The sequence below is a fragment of the Neolamprologus brichardi genome, chromosome 6 (genome assembly GCF_056152115.1).
Source record: "Neolamprologus brichardi isolate AB-2024 chromosome 6, ASM5615211v1, whole genome shotgun sequence".
NCBI lineage: Eukaryota > Metazoa > Chordata > Actinopteri > Cichliformes > Cichlidae > Neolamprologus > Neolamprologus brichardi.
Window position 1 is genome coordinate 10,151,533 of NC_142109.1, and position 19,064 is coordinate 10,170,596.

General features: G+C 40.5%; 2 protein-coding genes across 2 annotated transcripts in view; both read right to left on the minus strand.

Annotated features, from left to right (window-relative positions):
* Positions 1–1,399: 1,399 nt before the first annotated feature.
* Positions 1,400–5,852, minus strand: LOC102780322 (toll-like receptor 2 type-2). Its single transcript, XM_035910069.2, has 2 exons — positions 5,657–5,852; positions 1,400–5,019 (listed from the first exon to the last, which is right to left on the minus strand). The coding sequence occupies exon 2, from the start codon at positions 4,998–5,000 to the stop codon at positions 2,643–2,645; it is 2,358 nt and encodes a 785-aa protein (XP_035765962.2). The 5' UTR covers positions 5,001–5,019; positions 5,657–5,852; the 3' UTR covers positions 1,400–2,642.
* An 11,617-nt stretch (positions 5,853–17,469) lies between these two features.
* tmem131l (transmembrane 131 like) overlaps positions 17,470–19,064 on the minus strand; it is a 31,525-nt gene continuing 29,930 nt past the window's right edge. Inside the window, exon 34 of the mRNA XM_006796137.3 lies at positions 17,470–18,005. Coding sequence (XP_006796200.2) covers positions 17,706–18,005 — 300 coding nt within the window. The 3' untranslated portion in view covers positions 17,470–17,705. The remainder of the gene's footprint in view (positions 18,006–19,064) is intronic.

Sequence of the window (19,064 nt, forward strand, 5' to 3'; positions counted from 1 at the left end):
CGGATGAGGCAGCTTCCAGGACAAATATTTGCGCGCGGGATTGGTCAAACACACATTGTTTACTTTATCACTGGGCAACCGGGGAGGGGGGCCGAAGCTAATGGACCCTCTGCTAGGGGATGATGGAGATTTGTTATCCAGACGCGGACACAAACACATCATTGCCTTTTTCCGTCCCTGTTATCAGGCTAGTTAAAGGATAAAAGAGCATGAAATCAAATCACATGCTGTTTTGACTTTTAAAGGGGAACACTTTGAACCCACATCAGCCCACCACATGCCCCCTACGACAGCAGGCTGGCCAGACACACTCTCCCTAACGAACTACACAGTGTAATATTCTTTAAAGCACCCAAGTAACGCGCCATCGGCCGCTGGTTGACTTGGAGAGTAAAACAGAGAAAATCAGAGTGCCCTCAAGGAATAAACTGATAAGCAGGTGAGCTGTTAGCATCTCATGGTATAAAACCACTCAACCAATTAAAGCTGACAAGGAGGAGATATTTTATCATTTATTGTCAATATACAAAAAGACCAAAACTACAAACTCTACGGTGTTGCACCATCTTTCTATGATTTACAACTTCCCTGGTTTGTGTCGGGATTCGGCCGCCTGAGCTTATTCATTCAAAAAGATTTTAAAATAGATATTCAGATACCAGATGTCCTATCACATAGTTTTAAAGTAAAGTTTTAAAGACCTGCACCACCAATTGTGAAGTCCATAAAATGCCGTTCAGCCTCTCGGTTTGATGTAGACCTAAAATAATGGCCACAAAGACAAAAGTAGGTTTGTTTTCAGTGCTGTTTTTCCAAAAAGCTACCAACATAAACCCATGTGCTTTTCTAACTTAAAACTTAACTCATGCATCATTAGTTCCCCAGACATGGATTAAGGCTAGTCTTGGACTAAAGGCTTTAATCAGTGGAGATTGTTACTGATTATTGACTTAGGCTTAGTCTGTGTCTATGAACCAGGCTGGTAGTGCTTCAGAACAAGACTCCTTTAAAAACACAAAGAGAAAAACAAAGACAACAGAAATAACAGATTTCATCTGTAAATTAAGTTTTGCAATATGCTCTAAGTTGGTACTTACAGATAAAGTTTAAATAAAAAAGGAAATACACTCTTCACAGAAAACTGCACAATAATTGCAGTTGTCTCACAGATTAAGGCCAATTTGACCTGGTTTGTACTGTAACATTGTATACACGTGTCTTGCTTCTGTTTATATGTGCATGTAGAGCATTATTTAATGTGTGTGTGTGTGTGTGTGTGTTATCAGGACACCCTGACTCCCCTGGTCTGCCTGTCATCAGTATCCAGGCTTCTGTGTTGATTTTAGGGCTAAAGATCAATAGCAGCAATATGTCAGCTCTCAAGAGGCTGACAAAGAATTACACACGCTTTTAGGCACACAAGCACAAAGACACGCAAAACAAACACAGTAACTTTGTGATTTGTCTAACATGTTATATTCATTATAAAAAGCACACATGCAAACTAAAGATTTTAGACCATTTTCTATGACAAAATACAATAATTTAGATGTTTGTACAAGGTAAATGGCGATTATCGACATTGTCATTCTTTAATATTTAGTTATGATATATAAAAATTAAGTCATCATAAAATCTTTACTTACTTATACATATGGCCTTTGGTTACAAACTCAAAAGCTACAGGTGTTCATGTAAAAAGGAAATTTAAAGAAGTTCAGTAGTAATGTTTTTAAAAAGTTATTATTTTTTCATTTTTAATTAATAGATGTTAGAAACATGCAAACCTTTGATAAAACGGTGAATTAAGAATGACTGGGGCATGATGTCATATCCTGTCCACTGTTTCTCCTGTGCACCCCGTTTTACCTGTGTTATTTTAAAATTAACTAAATAAAATAAAACAATATTATACATATCTTTGCTGTTAATTGAAGGGAGAAAATTAACAAAATTGTTATATATAATGTTCTGGGCTTTGTGAGTTTATTTTTGTAATAGTTTAATAAATCGTCTTTCAGATAAAATCATAAAATCATTGAAAATTTGCCTCTTTTTGTTTTTAAAACTTTACTACCTTCAAACTGAATAGTAGGAATGACCTGTATAAAACAATTATGACCAGTAAAAGACTACTGACTATCTCACTTTACTTATTATGTAAACCTACATGAGTATATGCATGTACATGGTTTGTGTGCATACATTCATATAGAAAATAAATCTACTGTTATAAAATATAGAGAAAAGCATATTTGCAGGCAGAATTTACATTTCATTTCAAACACAATTGGCACAATAACTGGATGAAATTAAATCAGAGGATTTCAGAAATGCAAATGCAGGTATTTTTTTAAACCGCAACATTATAAGTATACATTCTCCTGTCCTGTAAATTAAAAGAATTGAATTGAAGTGAGTCAGCTGAGAAAATGGAATTATTTAAAAAAATGTACTAAATTACATTCTACTTAAAAGAAAATTAGATCATAACTTTTCATATTAATTTTGTTAAAATAAAGTACTAAAAGATAAAAGTATTATGTTACGCTATATTCATAGCATACATCACTGACATTGTAACACTTAGAAAACATAATTTGAATGTACACTCATTTTAATATTTCTATCTATAAATGCTTTTATAGATTGTTTGTATCGTCAACTTGAGGTGTTTCGATCGCTGTTCTCAGACTTTGCCAGAACGCTGGGATCTGATCTTCATCATCAGGCCACTCCAGGTACGTCCTGGAGTTCATCACTTTCCGCAGCCTGATGAACTTTTTGGGGATGTTATTTTTGTCAATGGGCTCCAGTAGAATCAGCACAACTGCGTCATCGTTTTGATCAAACAATCTAAAATGTGTGTAGTCAAGCTCGTACTTGCACCACTCGCTTCTGACAAAGTTCTGGGAGAGGACGAAGAGCGTTCTGTGACTCTTCTCTATAGCGTCCATGATGTTGTCTACAATCCATCCTCCGGGAACAAAGTCTCTCTTGTGGAGGCAGAGGCGGAGGGGCGGTTCCGACTGCTCCAGGGCCGGGATCAGATGCGCCTCCACCCAGCCGGAGTCCATTTCACTGTAGGACACAAAGGCATCGTACTGGAGCACTCCCTTCTTCAACTTTGGCTTTCTCTTTGCTTTTAGCCATGCCCAGGTCATCTTCATGTACCACACAACGCTGAACTTATAACACAGACCTGCAATGAGCACACACAGCAGCAGGATGCCTAAGCAGAGCAAAGACATCGATAAAACTGTGTGGCACTCAAACATTGACAGCTTCACGTCTGACACTCTCTCCCCCCTCACTGCATCGGGAGAGTCACAGATGTAAGACTTTAAGTCATGTCTAGCTACAGCTTCTTGTTTTATCAAGTCATTTGTCACGAAACCTACAAAGTCACATGAACAGACGTAGGGGTTGCCAGCAGCTTCCAGGACCCTCAGGCTCTGGTAATCATGCAGGTTTTTACTGCTGAATTTGGCCAAGTTGTTGTCTTGAATGGAGAGAACTGCGAGGTTGACATATAAATGCCCATCTGGGAGATTTCCAAGCTTGTTGCCAGAGATGTACAGCTCTTTGAGAAGCGGTAACTCAATGTCAAAGACAGTCAGTTTATTTCTGGATAAATCAAGGATCTGTAGGCTCTGTGGTAGGCAGGATGTCACCTCAGGAAGAGAAGTTGACGAAAGGTTTAAGAACTTGAGACTTGCTGGCCAGGAACAAGTCGAAGGCATGCTGTCAAATGAGCTTCTACTCATGTCGAGGTTTTCGAGCTTTTCTAGTCTAGTGAAAAGTTTGCTGTTGATTGAAGACAAACGATTTCTGCTGATGTTGAGTGTGTGGAGATTTAGAAGGACACCCATGCCATGACACATCATTTCCATAAGTGTCAAATCTCCGATTATGTTGTCACTGATGTCCAAAACCTCCAGGTTTGTGAAATGAATAATGGATTTACAAGGAATGGCAAACAACATAGTGTTTATCATAGATGCCCTTCTTACTAGTTTCATACTGTTTAGGAAATTCAGGGCAGGGAAACTGTAGAATGACTGAATATCAATGTTTTTGAAGACGATGACATCCAAGCTGTTTAGGTTTATGTGATACAAAAGGACTTTCTCTTCATTTTTGAAGATTTGAGAATCTTCAATGGCAAAAAAAGTTAGATCAGAGCCCGACAAAATATTCATAAGTTGTACACAAGCTGACACAGACATGTTCACATTTTTGAAACTAAGACCTGTAGCACCACGCTTGATGGCCACATGAAGTGGGAACATTTGCAAACTTTTGTTGAACTGTGTGTCAGTGAATGTCACTGTTGTGTTTGGATGAACAACGTCTAACAATATAGCTCGTACTACTGCTAAACCTCTCTGAAATACTCCATTGAGACTAAGTGTTACATGGCTAATGGGTCCAATTTGTCTCAGACTCCTTCTGTTATACACTTGCAGATGATTTCCTTCAAAAACAAGTTCCTCAAGACCAAAAAGGCCAGAAAAATGCCTTTTTCTGACAGACTGAAGGAAAGGTCCTCCAAAATGAAGGGTCTTCAAGCTCCTCAGTGGCAGGAAAAGGTTTCCCTGACCAAGTGTTGAATATTTGTTTCCCAAAAGATTCAAGTGGTGGAGAGAAGTCAGGTTCTGAAACCAACCAGAAGACAAAGTCTCCAACTGGTTTGAGGACAAGTCCAGTTTCTCCAAATGAATCAGTGGGTGAAATGCGTCTTCATGGATGGTTTTGATCCTGTTGTTATTCACAAACAAAGCCCTCAAAGCGGCATATGAAAGAAAGTCATCTTTCATTATCGTCTCCAGTGCGTTTAAAGAGAGATCGAGCTCAGTGATGAGTTTTGAAGCGGCTGCAGGGACTTCTCGAAGGTTTTGGCTCGAGCAGTCGCAGGATGTTTGTTCACAGTGGTGACACTGTTGACTGGTGAGTGACGAGCACTGAGATACTAACAGGACAAACACGAGAAACTTCATGACTTATTCTCCTGAGTGCCTGCAAAACACAAACAAACACAAAATCAAACTCAGAGCTTTTCTTTCAGGTGCTGCTGTGACACAATCTAATAATGAAACAGCCATGCTAACAGCTTTGGAGCACAGCTGGAGGCTTCGTGCTAATGTCATAAAGTAACGTGGTGGGCAAATTACAGTTTGACCCACTGGCAGCAATCGAGTGATCATTAAGACAGACGCGTCTGCAGAAAAGACATCAGGGACCACAAACGTCTGAACCAAATTCACACAAACACAAATTCTTACTTTTCAGAGGAATAAAAGAACAGTATTATATACGCGTATGTCAGTAAATCATCACAATAACACAATGTACACAATATAATCTACGATCTTTAAATAATTGTCTAATAGTTGACACTTGACTTGCTTTTCCTAGTGTGGAATTTGTCTTGATTGTTATAGAGTTCAGAATGTGTCACTGAAGTAGGAAAATCATGTATGTCTTTAATTGCATATAAACAAAGAATTTAAAAATGTTCTTGAAAATGCATTCAAATTTAATGTTACTGATGTTATAATTAGTTTTTCAGCATTTCATTAAAACATAATATAATGGTCATAAAAACAAGCTTAACAGCTTTAGGCCTGCACAGAACAAAATAATGAGAAAATACCTTCATAAATGTCCCGTCTTGGTCACAGTTGAAATGTCTCACCCTTCTTCTGAACATTCAGAACAACTTCTGAAGTGTCATGTGCCACTTCTATTGGTTGTGGCTTAACTATTTCCCCATGTCTGGCATACATCCTGCCATATTAGGAAGTGGTGATACAGAAACAGAGTGGCAGTTTGTCTGCAGGGCTTTGGGATAAGAATAGGATAAATGGTTTCTCTGGTTTTACTGTTCAGCTGTCTGTAGAAAGCTTCCTCTATATGTTATTTGAATAAAATACATGTGCCTTCAAACGCACAACAAAAATGTTTTTTGTTAAATATTCAAAAAGTTAAGCAAAAAAAACCAAAAGCTGCATTTAAGTTTAAATCATAAAAGATTAATTCCATGCCGTGTGAGAATGGGTGTGTACGCTATTGAAGAGTGTGGCTGTACTTGTCTGCACTTGTTTTGTCCGACTGGAGGAAAAAACAAAACAAGAAACTCCCTCCGTTGAACGGTTACAGTTCTTTGACGGTTGCATTTGTGCTACAATTAGCTGATTTCAGTTTGTGACGTTAGCTGAGTGAATGCTGACCCCAGCCTAGCAGTCGAGCGTTGCACTACAAGAGGTAGCAAAAGCAGGAATGAGCAGTCACACTGCAGGCTCCTTTTCTGCCTGTTTGTGTTTCTAAAGTAGAATCACTCAAAAGTCTCTTTACACCTAAATACTGAGAGAAAGATCATGTTTGCCGTCATTAGCGCAGGGATTTGTGTTGGTGTGTAGGACTGCAACTAGGGATGCACCGATACCACTTTTTTGGAAACGAGTACGAGTACTTGCATTTCAGTACTCGCCCATACCGAGTACTTAATAAAAACATGATTTAAATTTACAGGTAACAGCTTTAGTCCTATAATTGAACAAAAAAACCCAAAACAAAACAAGGGACTGGTTTGGAATTAAGAACATTTATTTAAAATGAAAAGCGTGTTGTATGCAACATATTACAGAATAAATAATTATGAAAAAAAAATTTAAACAGTGACAGTGCAACTCAAGTATTTTTTTCAGTTTATTGTAAACTCTGCCGCTTTGGACAACACAAGGGGCATTAATAAACATCTTTGCTATTTAGTGCACAATATTTGAATAAACTAACAACATCCACCAACATAGAACTGTGGCAGTCAGTGCAACTGAGGTAGGTATTAACATCAAGTCTAAGATGACTCACTTAATGGAGAGAAAAAGTGAGTGGCAGGGTTTTTTTTTTTTAAACGCCTTTCACTTTCCACACTGCTACATGGGGCTGAGAGGTATTTACTCGTCTGTTTCTCTGTTTAGAAGTCTCACTAGCACAGTCACAGCTGGGATGACATCAGAGGCTAGTGCGTCGTAGCTGCTCACTTTTTTAGTTAGTTCCTCAAAGGGGGCGAGGATGGCAACAGTCGTCTCCATAAGAGCCCATTGGTGAGCGGTGAGATAGTCAGGGAGTTCGTGCTCGGACACATACACGCACAGCACTCGGTTTTTGAGGGACTGGAGCATGTAATACGTGCTGTTCCAGCGCGTCTGTGCGTCTTGCTGCAGTCTCTTTATTGGCTGGTTGAGCTGTCCCTGAATGTCCTCGAGGCGGGAGTAGGCTAAGGCGGAATGTTTAAAATGCCCAACTATTTTCTGTCCCACTGCTATAGCATCAGCTATGCTCCTCTGTGCTAATAAGCATGGGTAAATAAGCGTGGGTAAACTCTTTGTACTCGTTGTCGTGTTGGGATTTTAGGTGCTTGATTAAATTGCTTGTGTTAAATGCGCTACCTTTTGAGCCTCCTCTGGACAATTTCACTGAGCACAATTTGCAGTCTGCCTTTGTTTTCGCGTCTTCGTTCACTTTGAAATAGTTCCACATGGCTGACTTGTCTCGCCTCCCCTTCTCTCAGCTCTGAGCTGCAGCCGGGGCCTGGGGGCGGGCACTCGGCGCCTGTGATTAACCCCTTACATGCCACTCAAACATAGACAGGTCTCAGACCGTGGTATCGGTCCCCGGTATCGGGGGACTTTTAACGAGTACGAGTACTTTAGAAAATGTGGTATCGAGGCCGATACCGGTATCGGTGCATCCCTAACTGCAACCTCGAGATTTATATTGTTAAATGCTAATTATGAGACAGTGTGGCTGAGGTTATTTTACAGAGTAACATGAAAGTAATGTAATGAGTAGAATAACTAATTACTTTCTCCTGGGAGTTATTAAGCAATGTACTTTATTACTCTGGCGGAGGTGTGGTCTATTGCTTCGCTGCAGGGGAAACCAAATATCAACTCTGTTAATTATAATAAAAAGCTTTGTACGAGCATGCTGTGTCATGATAGGCTGTGTGGCAGGCAGGAAAAAAGGACCTGAAATGCAGGACTCTCAAAGACGGGACTGGAACTCAAAATGCAGTTTTACTGCTGGAAAAATCTCCTCATAAATAAAACTCACAAAAACAACACAAAGCTCTGAACAGAGAAACTAAACGGGAGTACAAGACAAACACAGCTTACTGAGGGTAGGAAACATTAATGACGCAACAGAGAACAAAGGAAAACACAGGGCTTATATACACAGTGGAGTAATCAGGGAATAGGAAACAGGAGGGAGACACAGCTGGGAGAAATTAGGGCTAACGAGACAGGGGGAAGTAAAACTGAAGCTAGCTGTGTCCCAAAACGTCGGCTGCATCCTTCGGAGGACCCGGCCTTCACGGTCTACGTGGGCCGGGTCCTTCGAAGACCGAGAAGGGCGGAAGTGCGAGGTTGTTAGATGGGACGGTCTAGCCTTCAGATTTGCGTCACCGCTGTCTCGGTGGAATTTAATAAACTTGGCCGTCTGCAAATTTCAGCTGCCGTTGTTGGCAGCTGAAATTTGGCTGGGCCGCGCTATGAATTCTGGGATATGGTGGGCCACGAAGGACACACCTCACCCATCCTTCAAATTCGGGGAAAAGGAGGACGCATTTGAAGGAGTCAACGAATTGGGACAGCCTTTGTCGCCTGGCTGTGACGTAATCGGCCTTCAAATGCGGCCTCCGGAGGATGCAGCCGACGTTTTGGGACACAGCTTGAATACACTGACATAGGACTGAGACTAACAAAATAAAACAGGAAATGAGAAACAAATCACAAAGACGCAAACTTGACACTGAACTAAACTAAAGAATAAACAAAACAGCACAGTTAAAGAATCAAACCATAAATCATAATGCAGAAAAATACCAAAACACAAGAAACTGAAAATGCTGTGACACGTTGAGTGTGTTAGGTAGTGACTGGGGTGGCTATTGTTACTTTTTAAGAAAAGTCTTGTGTATAATATGTGTAATAATTACTTTTTCGAGTAACAACCCCAACATTGATCACAACAAAAGAGGAAATATATGCAGTATGCAATTCATTTGCATTACTGTAATGCCTTTGATACGCTGCTTAGCATGTTAAAGTGATGGTGGTCACTCTTGAAGTGGAGCCAATGAGAATGCGATGAAGGTCCATACGAGAATCGATAAGAAATTGAATCGATAATTGATGTTAATAATGGAATTGGAATCGCTAAATTCTTCTCTTTCCAGAATCGCTAAATTCTGTGATTCAGCTAAATCAGCTAAATTGAGAACATATATTCTGCCACCTGGCTGGCCTGCAGGGTTGCTCCACCTATGCTGCTGGCCACCCAGCCAGCCCCCAGGACTGCTCTACCTCGGCTGCTCCCTCACAGGTGGCATAATCCGCCCATCTTTGTCTCCCTTTGGTGCTGGATTTTCCTTCATGGAAAAAAAAAAAAGACAAAACACTCGTTCTTAACTTTTGTTTTGACTGTGAAAGTGTACGCAGGGACCAAGTATGCTTTACCTCTCCTCACAACTGCTTTTGAACTGCTTCAAGGAGAGACTATCTTTACTAAACTGGAAGTCTGTAACACTTATCACCTGGTCAGAATTAAGGTAGGAGACGAATGGAGAACAACATTCAACACCCTTTTGGACATTTTGAGTATCTGGTTATGCCAATTTGTCTGACCAATGCCCTTGCAGTGTTTCAGGCCCCGATCAACGATGTGCTACAAGATTTCAATAATCACTTTGTGTTTGTATATCTAGATGATATCCTGATCTTCTCTAAGTCTCTCCAGGAGCACTAGAAACATGTCCGTCTGGTTCTCCAGCTCCTCTCAAAAAACTGTTCCTATGTGACAGGAGAAAAATGTGTTTCTGTTAGTGCTGTCAGCGTTAATCTTGTTAAAATTATGTTAATGCCATAACCGCATTAATGCGGTAAATCTCCGTTAGCAAGTTAACAGAGATTCACCCCGTGCGGTTTGCCCCATTGTAACGTGCGGTGGAGATGAAGCCAGCCGCGGGGGTGTGCAGGTGGATAGCGAATGAGCAACAGCTTCTGACTTTCCAAAAAGTACTCATTTATTTACAATATCAAAAATAAAAGTGCTACCTCTACCACACATTACTAAAGCGCACACTAGTCCGCGTGCACACGGGAGCATCCATTACAGGAGGAGTGCGAAGAAGAACAAAAAGGGGGTGACACACCAGTCATGAGACAGGAGGCGCCGCCATGTGGTGATACACTGCATTACAATAGCAACTGTTACACCATGCGCGGGGCAAACCGCGATAATTCGCTAACGGAGATTTGCTGCGTTAAAGCGGTTATGGCGTTAACGTCATTTTAACGGGATTAATGCTGACAGCACTAGTTTCTGTGTCTCTTTTGGGATTCATTATGGGAAGAGAGCAACTGCAAGCAGACCCTGTAAAAGTAAAGGCTGTGGTCAACTGGCCTGTACCCTCAGAAATCTACATCTGAGGGTAGATTTCTGGTAAAACCCAGAAACATCTGAAAAGGTTTCTGGGTTTTACCAGCTTCTATCACAGGTTTATTCGTGGTTTCAATTGGAGATGGCACGATACCACTTTTTTATGTCCGATACCGATACCGATATCATAAATTTGGATATCTGCCGATACCGATATGAATCCGATATAGTGTGCTTTTTAATCAATAAAACGTTTTAATATCTTGCTGCATTTTGTATAAGTTCATACTCAAGTATAAATAAACAACAACACTAAAGCTATTCTGTTATACCTGTATGTAAAAAATACACTACACCCAAAATATTTCATAGTTCAGCAACACTGATCAATCTAATAAACCACCCCCCACCCTCCACCTCATAATGCTTAATTGACGTAATCAACTTTAATTTGATGCAGTGTGAAAAAAAAAAAGCACAGCATCAAATTATTTTTCTACAATATTTAAATAGATTCAACATCTTTCTTCAACAGAATTGCAGACTGCACAGATGGAAAAAGTACTATAGCTTACTAGGGTATATTAGACTTAGGGATGGGTATCGAAAACCGGTTCTTGTTGAGAACTGGTTCCCAGTGTTTCAATTCCTTGGAATTGTTTGCCATTTTTGCAAACGATTCCCTTATCGATTCCAGTCGCCCCGAATGACGTCACCACGTTGCGGAGTGTCATTTACCTGGCAGGAAACACGGCGCCTAAGCGGCTCAAACGCTCAAAAGTTTGGTTTTGCTTTACGAGAACGGATGACAACAGGGCAACTTGCAATACTTGCAAAGTAGATATTTCATTTAAGGGAGGAAACACTACAAATATACAAAAGCATTTGCTCACAAAACACGCGATGACCTTAAATGAATGTCGTGTTTTTAATTCCGCTCCGGACTCGTGAATCTCAACCCAGCAGCAGCGGTAACGTTTGCACGTCCTCTCCCGTTAATGCGGCAGGTAAATAATCAACTAACAGTGCATATTATGTTAGCGCGATCTGCCTTATTACAAAACCTGCCATTACTGTGCATTTAGGTGACCATGATGAGACAGACAGACAGAGTCTGGCTCAGATGCTGGCAGTTCTCGCTGCAGTCTACCGTTAGCGTCTCCTTTCAGGCCAGGATAGACGAATGTCACCGAGCAGTGACTAAGTTTGTGGTCAAAGGTTTGCACCCATTTGCCACAGCAGATGATTTTCGGTAAGTGAATGTGTTTAATTGTAGGCAGGGACATTACTGGATATTCTTGTGTAATTGCTACTGAATAATTTATGTTATACTTTGTTATTGCTACAGAAGAATATTTATTTTATTATTTTACATTTACAATTTTTTTTCCTGGGGACCCTGTGACACCCCATTGAAGAGCCGTAGGCTGTGGATCTCTTAAGATCTCACTGTTGGGTTTGTAAGGCCATGTTACTCCTAAATTTCTATCTTGTTCAAAGAGAAGATATAAAACAAAGTTCTAAGCTAATCGACCTTAGTGTTCTCCTTTTTTAAAAAAAAGAATCGATAAGAGAATCGATAAGAGAATCGATAAAGAATCGAATCGTTAAACAGAATCGAAAATGGAATCGGAATCGTGAAAATCTTATCAATACCCATCCCTAATTAGACTTAATAGTTACTATATACAGTAATGTACTTCTATACATTTTACATCAGATTAAAACTTTGGGTGTAAGATTCAGATAATTATTTATTAAAAGCTAGACATTTTAAATTTTGTCTTTGTGCCCCCTTTTCCCTGTTCATGCCCTATCGGCCCCGCTGGCTAAACTTTGCTAGATCCGCCCCTGCACAGTTACCAGCCGTCAGCTACAAAGGATCCTGGTGTAGAAAGTAAATTAAATTAAATTAAATAAATTCTAACAACAGATTATCAAGCTTAAACGTGCTGCTGTTGTTCAGCCGCTGGTTTCCTCTTTCTGGTGAGAAGTGGACCAAAAACAAAGAAGAGAGACGGACTCGTGACAGAAAAGCCGATCAGCTGATCATTGATCAGTTTCACATTGAAGTAGCAGCAGGGGAGAGAGAGAGAGAGAGAGAGGCAGTCGCTCCATATATCTGTTGTTAAGCTTAACGTGGGAATGCTTTACAAACATTCAGAGATGAACTTACACACTTGCTTTACTTCTCTCTGGGAAAACTTCCTCGGAGATGAAATGCTGGTTTGGTAGCAAGGCTACAAATACACACAGTCGCTCTATCACGTGACCACACTGCTCCGATGTGCTACGGTTATGAGCCGAGTTACGCCGTGTTGCAAGTTTTGTGAGGTGCTTTTTTGAAATTTAATGGATCGGATTACATTTTTTATTTCTCTCCGATATCCGATCCAGTAATTTAAGTCAGTATCGGACCGATACTGATACGTAATATCGGATCGGTCCATCTCTAATATAGATGGCCGTCAGGGAGATTTCCAAGCTTGTTGCCAGAGATGTACAGCTCTTTGAGAAGCGGTAACTCAATGTTAAAGACAGTCAGTTTATTTCTGGATAAATCAAGGATCTGTAGGCTCTGTGGTAGGCAGGATGTCACCTCAGGAAGAGAAGTTGACGAAAGGTTTAAGAACTTGAGACTTGCTGGCCAGGAACAAGTCGAAGGCATGCTGTCAAATGAGCTTCTACTCATGTCGAGGTTTTCCAGCTTTTCTAGTTTAGTGAAGAGTTTGCTGTTGATTGAAGACAAACGATTTCTGCTGATGTTTAATGTGCGGAAATTTAGAAGGACATCCTCCTTTCCATAACACATCATTTACATAAATGCACGATCCGCAACTGTGTTGCCAAAAACTCCAAAGGAGGGTCTTCAAGCTCCTCAGTGGCAGGAAAAGGTTTCCCTGACCAAGTGTTGTATATTTGTTTCCCAAAAGATTCAAGTGGTGGAGAGAAGTCAGGTTCTGAAACCAACCAGAAGACAAAGTCTCCAACTGGTTTGAGGACAAGTCCAGTTTTTCCAAATGAGTGAGTGGGTGAAATGCGTCTTCATGGATGGAGAAACTGAATTTTATAATCACACTAACAAACAGCATTGTTGTTTGGCGAAAGGTGATATTGGCTATGATAAAAGAATTAAATAAAATGTAATTTAAGTATCACCAAATATAAATGGGGACATACAATGTTTGTGTATTTGGCAATGACTTACTGAAGTTTTAAAAATAGTTATGAGAGAGTTAGAGAGCGGGAAGTCCCGTTCCTTTTTTTATGTTGACTTCCACAAACAAGTTGTGCTCAGTAAGATTACAGCAGCAAAGATGCCGTTCTCCAGGCCTAGTATAGTGGATTAAACATCTCCCTAATATCTGTATAAATTATATTTAGAAATTTTACAATGCACTTTTTCAGATTTAAGGTATATACACACACACAGGCACATGACTTTAGATCCTCCTAATATCCATGTAGTCTGAGGGATCTCAGATGTCTGCATACACCTAGCAGTTGGATCATATCGAGGTCGAATCATAAATCATAAAATGGGTCAAACACATTTTTGATTTGATTTTTCCTGGGTGTTTATGATTTATGTGGTCTTTTTAGTTTCACAAAAACCTGACCTTTGACCTTGAGGATCAAAATCACCAATACACAAACTCATCCTCGATATTTGGTAGAAAAATCTGTGGTAAGGTTTGAAAATCCTACATCACCTCATTTGAGTTCACAAAGTTGGGTGCCTGTGCTGACCAACATCCACTGGCCAGGTGGGTTGATGACAATTCCACCCCACACCCACAAATCTGCCCAAGCTAACGTGGAGCTGCCTGCTATGGTGACTTGCTGTGAAAAAAGGAAGCAGCCAAAAGTAGGTTTTAGTTAAAATATTTTCTGCGTTTAAGAATCAAAACGGCTCAGCTGAGTAAAACTCATTATTTGTAGCCAGGGGCAGAAAAGTGATTCAAATGATTGAAAGTAGGGCTGGGTATCATCACCGATTTCTAGAATCGATTCGATCCCCGATTCACAAGGTCCTGAATCGATTCGATCCACAATTCAATTCGATTTGAATCAGGGAAATTTTGCCTAAGACAGTCAGAAATATTATAATTCAGATCATGTATCAGTACATTTCCATATTTTTATATCTATAAAAAGCAGTGTTGCGTAAGTTACTTTAAATTAGTAACTTAGTTACATTACTAGTTACTTCTATCAAAAGTAACTCAGTTACTTCAAGTTACTCGTTACTTTCAAAGTAACTAGTTACTAGGGAAAGTAACTTTGGTTTTACTCAGAATTCTCTTGTTAATGTGTTGCTTCCGTAACTGGATACCCAGCAAGATTACCAGTCTTCTAGCTTGCTTACTTGCCACAGTGCACTCTGCCATCTACCAATAGAAAGGAAAAGATAATGTGCATATTTCCACGAGAGAAATCCCATGCCCGAACTGTCATTGACTGCTGCCATGATTCTAGCCTACGTCACAGCATCATGTGTGCTTTTTACATCCAACACAAAAACTGCAGTCGTGGTGCTTTGATTGTACTCAGAACTCGGAAATTCTGCCTTCCAAACAGGAAGATGTAGGTAACACCAGACTGCAGATGAGCTGCATACAGGGCTGGACTGGGACAAAAAATTGGCCCGGGCATTTTGACTAGAGACCGGCCATTATAGGAAAAATCATAAAGCCTTTGAATGAAAACAAACGCTGTTGTGACAGTGATGTACACTGTTTTGATGGTATATGTATCAATCTATCAATCATTTGTCGTAAGATTCAGATAATTATTTCTTAAAAGCTAGACATTTTAAATGACATAACAAAGAAAAGTATTTCTTTGTGCCCCCCTTTCCCTGTTAATGCCCTACCTGGCCCCCCTGGCAAAACATTGCTAGACCCACCCCTGCACAGTTACCAGCTGTCAGCTACGTAAAAAACAAAGGATCCTGGTGTTATTTGTCTCTCAGAAACAGTTCATAACTTCCCTTCAACTCATTCATGTGACCTAAAAGGTAAACCTGTTTCTCCATCACCTGTTCAGCTCTGATGATTCAGTAAGGACGTCTCCTGGTTTCATCCTCATGTTTCCCTCTCACCACATATCCAAACCAACATCATGACCAGTAGCTTTACAGCTGTGGCTCCAGCAAACATCAGCTGATACTAGAAATTAATATTAAATAAATTCTAACAACAGCTGATCAAGCTTAAAAGTGCTGCTGTTGTTTAGCGTGACATGGTTTCCTGTTTCTGGCGCAAAGTGGGCGATAAACAAACAAGAGAGCCGATTTTCATGATTGAAGTAGAAACGGGAGAGGGAGGAGGGAGAATGAAAGAAGAAGAGGCAGCTGTGCAGCAAAGACACAGAATAACTCCAGCTTTGTGCCTTTTTCATTGTAGCTGAATTACGGGACAAACTGTTCCTTTTCACCTCAATAAGAAACGCTCAATATTTTCTCTGAATACCAGACGGGACGGTTGGCAACTCTAATAACTTATGAACAAAATAAAGTTCAACATCATTAACTTCATAGCACCCACCCAGCTGTATAGAAACTCCGTCATGCTAGCTAGTAGCATTACGGAAAAAGTCAGAATAACGAAAATAAACTCCACCTAAACTTGGTTTATATCTGACCCAGATAGACTGCAGGTCATAACTTCTTATCTGAAGTTCAGTTCACACTTGGACCAGCTGCCGCCTCGGGTCTCTTTTCCTTCTGCGTCCCCTTTCCCTCATCCACCTGCTGCCTCCACCACTTGCTAATGTTACTGAATCTGTGGAAGCTCCGTGATAGCCACCACACGAAGTAACGAGTAACGACCCTATCTAAATCCCAGTAACGACTAACGCATTCCTGATTTTGGCATAATAACTAGTTACCGTGCTCGTTACCACAATAATAACGTAGTTACTGTAACACGTTACTTAATAACGCGTTAGTCCCACTGTCCCACTGATAAAAAAGGAAGCTGACACTTGCAAGACTTTGTCAAAGGTGTGAGCATCACAGCAGATGCCTTTGTGGCTTCTGAGTAGCTGAGGATAAAACACAGAAAAACATGAAGGCGATTTTCCTGGCCTGGGATTTTATAAAAATATTCTGCAGTAGATCAAAAACTAAATAAAGTCATTAGTCAACATATGAACATTATCTGATGCTGCTGAAGTGAAGCAGAGCAAACTTAGAGGTTTTATTAGAAACACAGCTAAGCGTTTTGCAATTTTGCATAATTTTAAGTTTCAATTTGTTCAGTATTGAACAGTAGAAATGAGGTTTTCTTTTCGGAAGTAAGTAAAAGGAAAAAAACAGCGGCTGACAGCGCTGTAAACAACGGTAGACTTGTGAGTAGCAAGTGAATAATGCAGAAAAGAGTTTTAGACAGGAAACTGTTCTTGAAGTATACAGAGAGAGAGAGAGAGCGAGCTGTGCATGAAGTGTGGTTTTTATTGTGGTGGAAGCAAAACAGCAAAAGTCAGAGGGAATTCATTACGATGTTTATGTGAAGCATAGTTTGGATCTTCTTTTGCTGCTGGTTCGGTCAATATTGTTTGGAGAGAGATCAAACTAGCAGCTTCAGAATCAGCGCATAAAGGGCGTGAACACAAAGCGCGGACCCGCCGGCGCATCAGAATCAGCGAGCTGTCCGTGCCGTCGGGTGAGAAAGGCAACATCGCACTGATCCTGATCCACGGGTCCGCGCTTTGTGTTTACGTCTTATTGCAGAATCCCTGTACCTGCTCTCATTTACTGTTTTAGCTGGTTGGTGGTTGTTGAAATGTTGTGAGGTTTAACCTGAGATTCTGGCATTTCGGGCAAAATAAATTTATATATATATAAAAAAATCGATTCAGGATTTTAATGAATCGATATCACGTTATCCAAGCTAGAATCAATTTTAATCGATAAACCGATCATCAAAACCCACCCCTAATTGAAAGTCACAGGAAAGTAAAAATAAATAAGTAAAATCAAGTAAACAAGTCAATTAAAAAACAAGACGCATGAAGTTAAAGTACAAAACTTTTTTTTTTTAATTTTCTATGATCAAAACTGCAAAACAGCTAGAAAAATATACAACAAATGCTTAACCTTTCACAACATATAACATCTGAAAATGGGAACATAAAAGAAAAACAATATTCACATTTTCCCCATCAATGATAAAAGAACATTCTTTTTTTTATTTCCTTTTCTTGACTTATAAGTTTCCAATTATAGTTAAGCTCTGCTGTATTTACTTGTTTTAAACATCTCCACAGTAGCCGGAGTCGTTGGAGAGCTGCGAGTTGGAGCTGCGGTTGGATGAAGAGTTCCATATGTCCAAGTTCATGTGCGGGCCGAAAGGGTTGAAGCTGGAGTACTGCAGCGGTCCGCAGGCCCCCACTGGCTCCCGAGTAAAGGGGGAGTGAGGCGGGGTGATGGGGGACACTGGGGCTGATCGCTCGGGTTGGAAGTGGCTCGGGTAGGGCTCGATCTGGGGTGTCCAGATGGATCCAAACAGGCTGGACATGGGGGAGAGACTGCGGGTACCCGAGAAGTATGGCTGTGGGGGCGGAAGAGAGGGAAAACGTTGTCAGGAGGGGTCGACAGTTTCTGACCTCACCTTTCACTGCACTCTGATACCATCTGTTCCCCACAGTGACGACCTGGCTGCCGTTTGTCTCTCCTTTTCAGCAAAAACAAAATGACCTTTCCAGTTCAGCAAAGACGGCAACACTTCCCCTCATCTTTATGAGTTATGTGATAATCCTCTTCTCTTCTACACTGTCTTACAAAAATACCTCAAAGAATTTGAGTAAGTTTCTCAGATCTAGCTGAAGTGTTACTGAACCAAAGTGAGTCACACAAGGGTCACAGAAATGCTCAGATGTATACAACACTGTTAACATCTGTATAAACTTATTTGTCATTGATGCAGCAGATGTTTACGCGCTGACGCTTCAGTATATATCAATAAAGATGTGGTTTAACGACCATTAGAATCGTATCTGGATTTTTCCAAGGGTAGCTGCATAGGCAGAGGCCACCCAGTTATTTCGATCTATAAGCAGCCTGAAATATGAGTCACCACTCAGCTCAGGAAAGTGCTTTGAGGGTTACTTCTGATAGGTTTTCAAGGGGTAAAGAATTAATGTTTCCTTTTCTTTTTGTAGCCAACTCTTCCCAACCTGCTTCACAGGCCGGGCCTGACAAATAAATGGCTGTGCAGGATTAAAAGAAACAACAACAAAAGACCAAAAGACTTTGTGTTAATCGTGTTGCTCATTTCTGCCACACAGACTGGACTGGTGGAAATAAACCAGCTGCTGTAGCAGCATGCCTCTTTTTCTTCTTTTAACTCTCTGGTGCCCTATCCGGGGTATTTGACTCCACACATCTATATGACAGAGCAATACCCCCGCCCTCTTTTTACCCTGGGTAAAGATGTACGTGACTCAGTCTCCTGTACTCTTCAGTCTTCAAAAACTTAACAAGAACCAAAAGAAAGATGTGAACTGGGTTTTAATTTGAAAGGAGCTAAATTTGTCGTCTGTCACTGTGTGTTCTTTTATGTCAGGATTAAATCAAAGCGTCACCCCCTCCGTGTTAGTGTAGCTACACA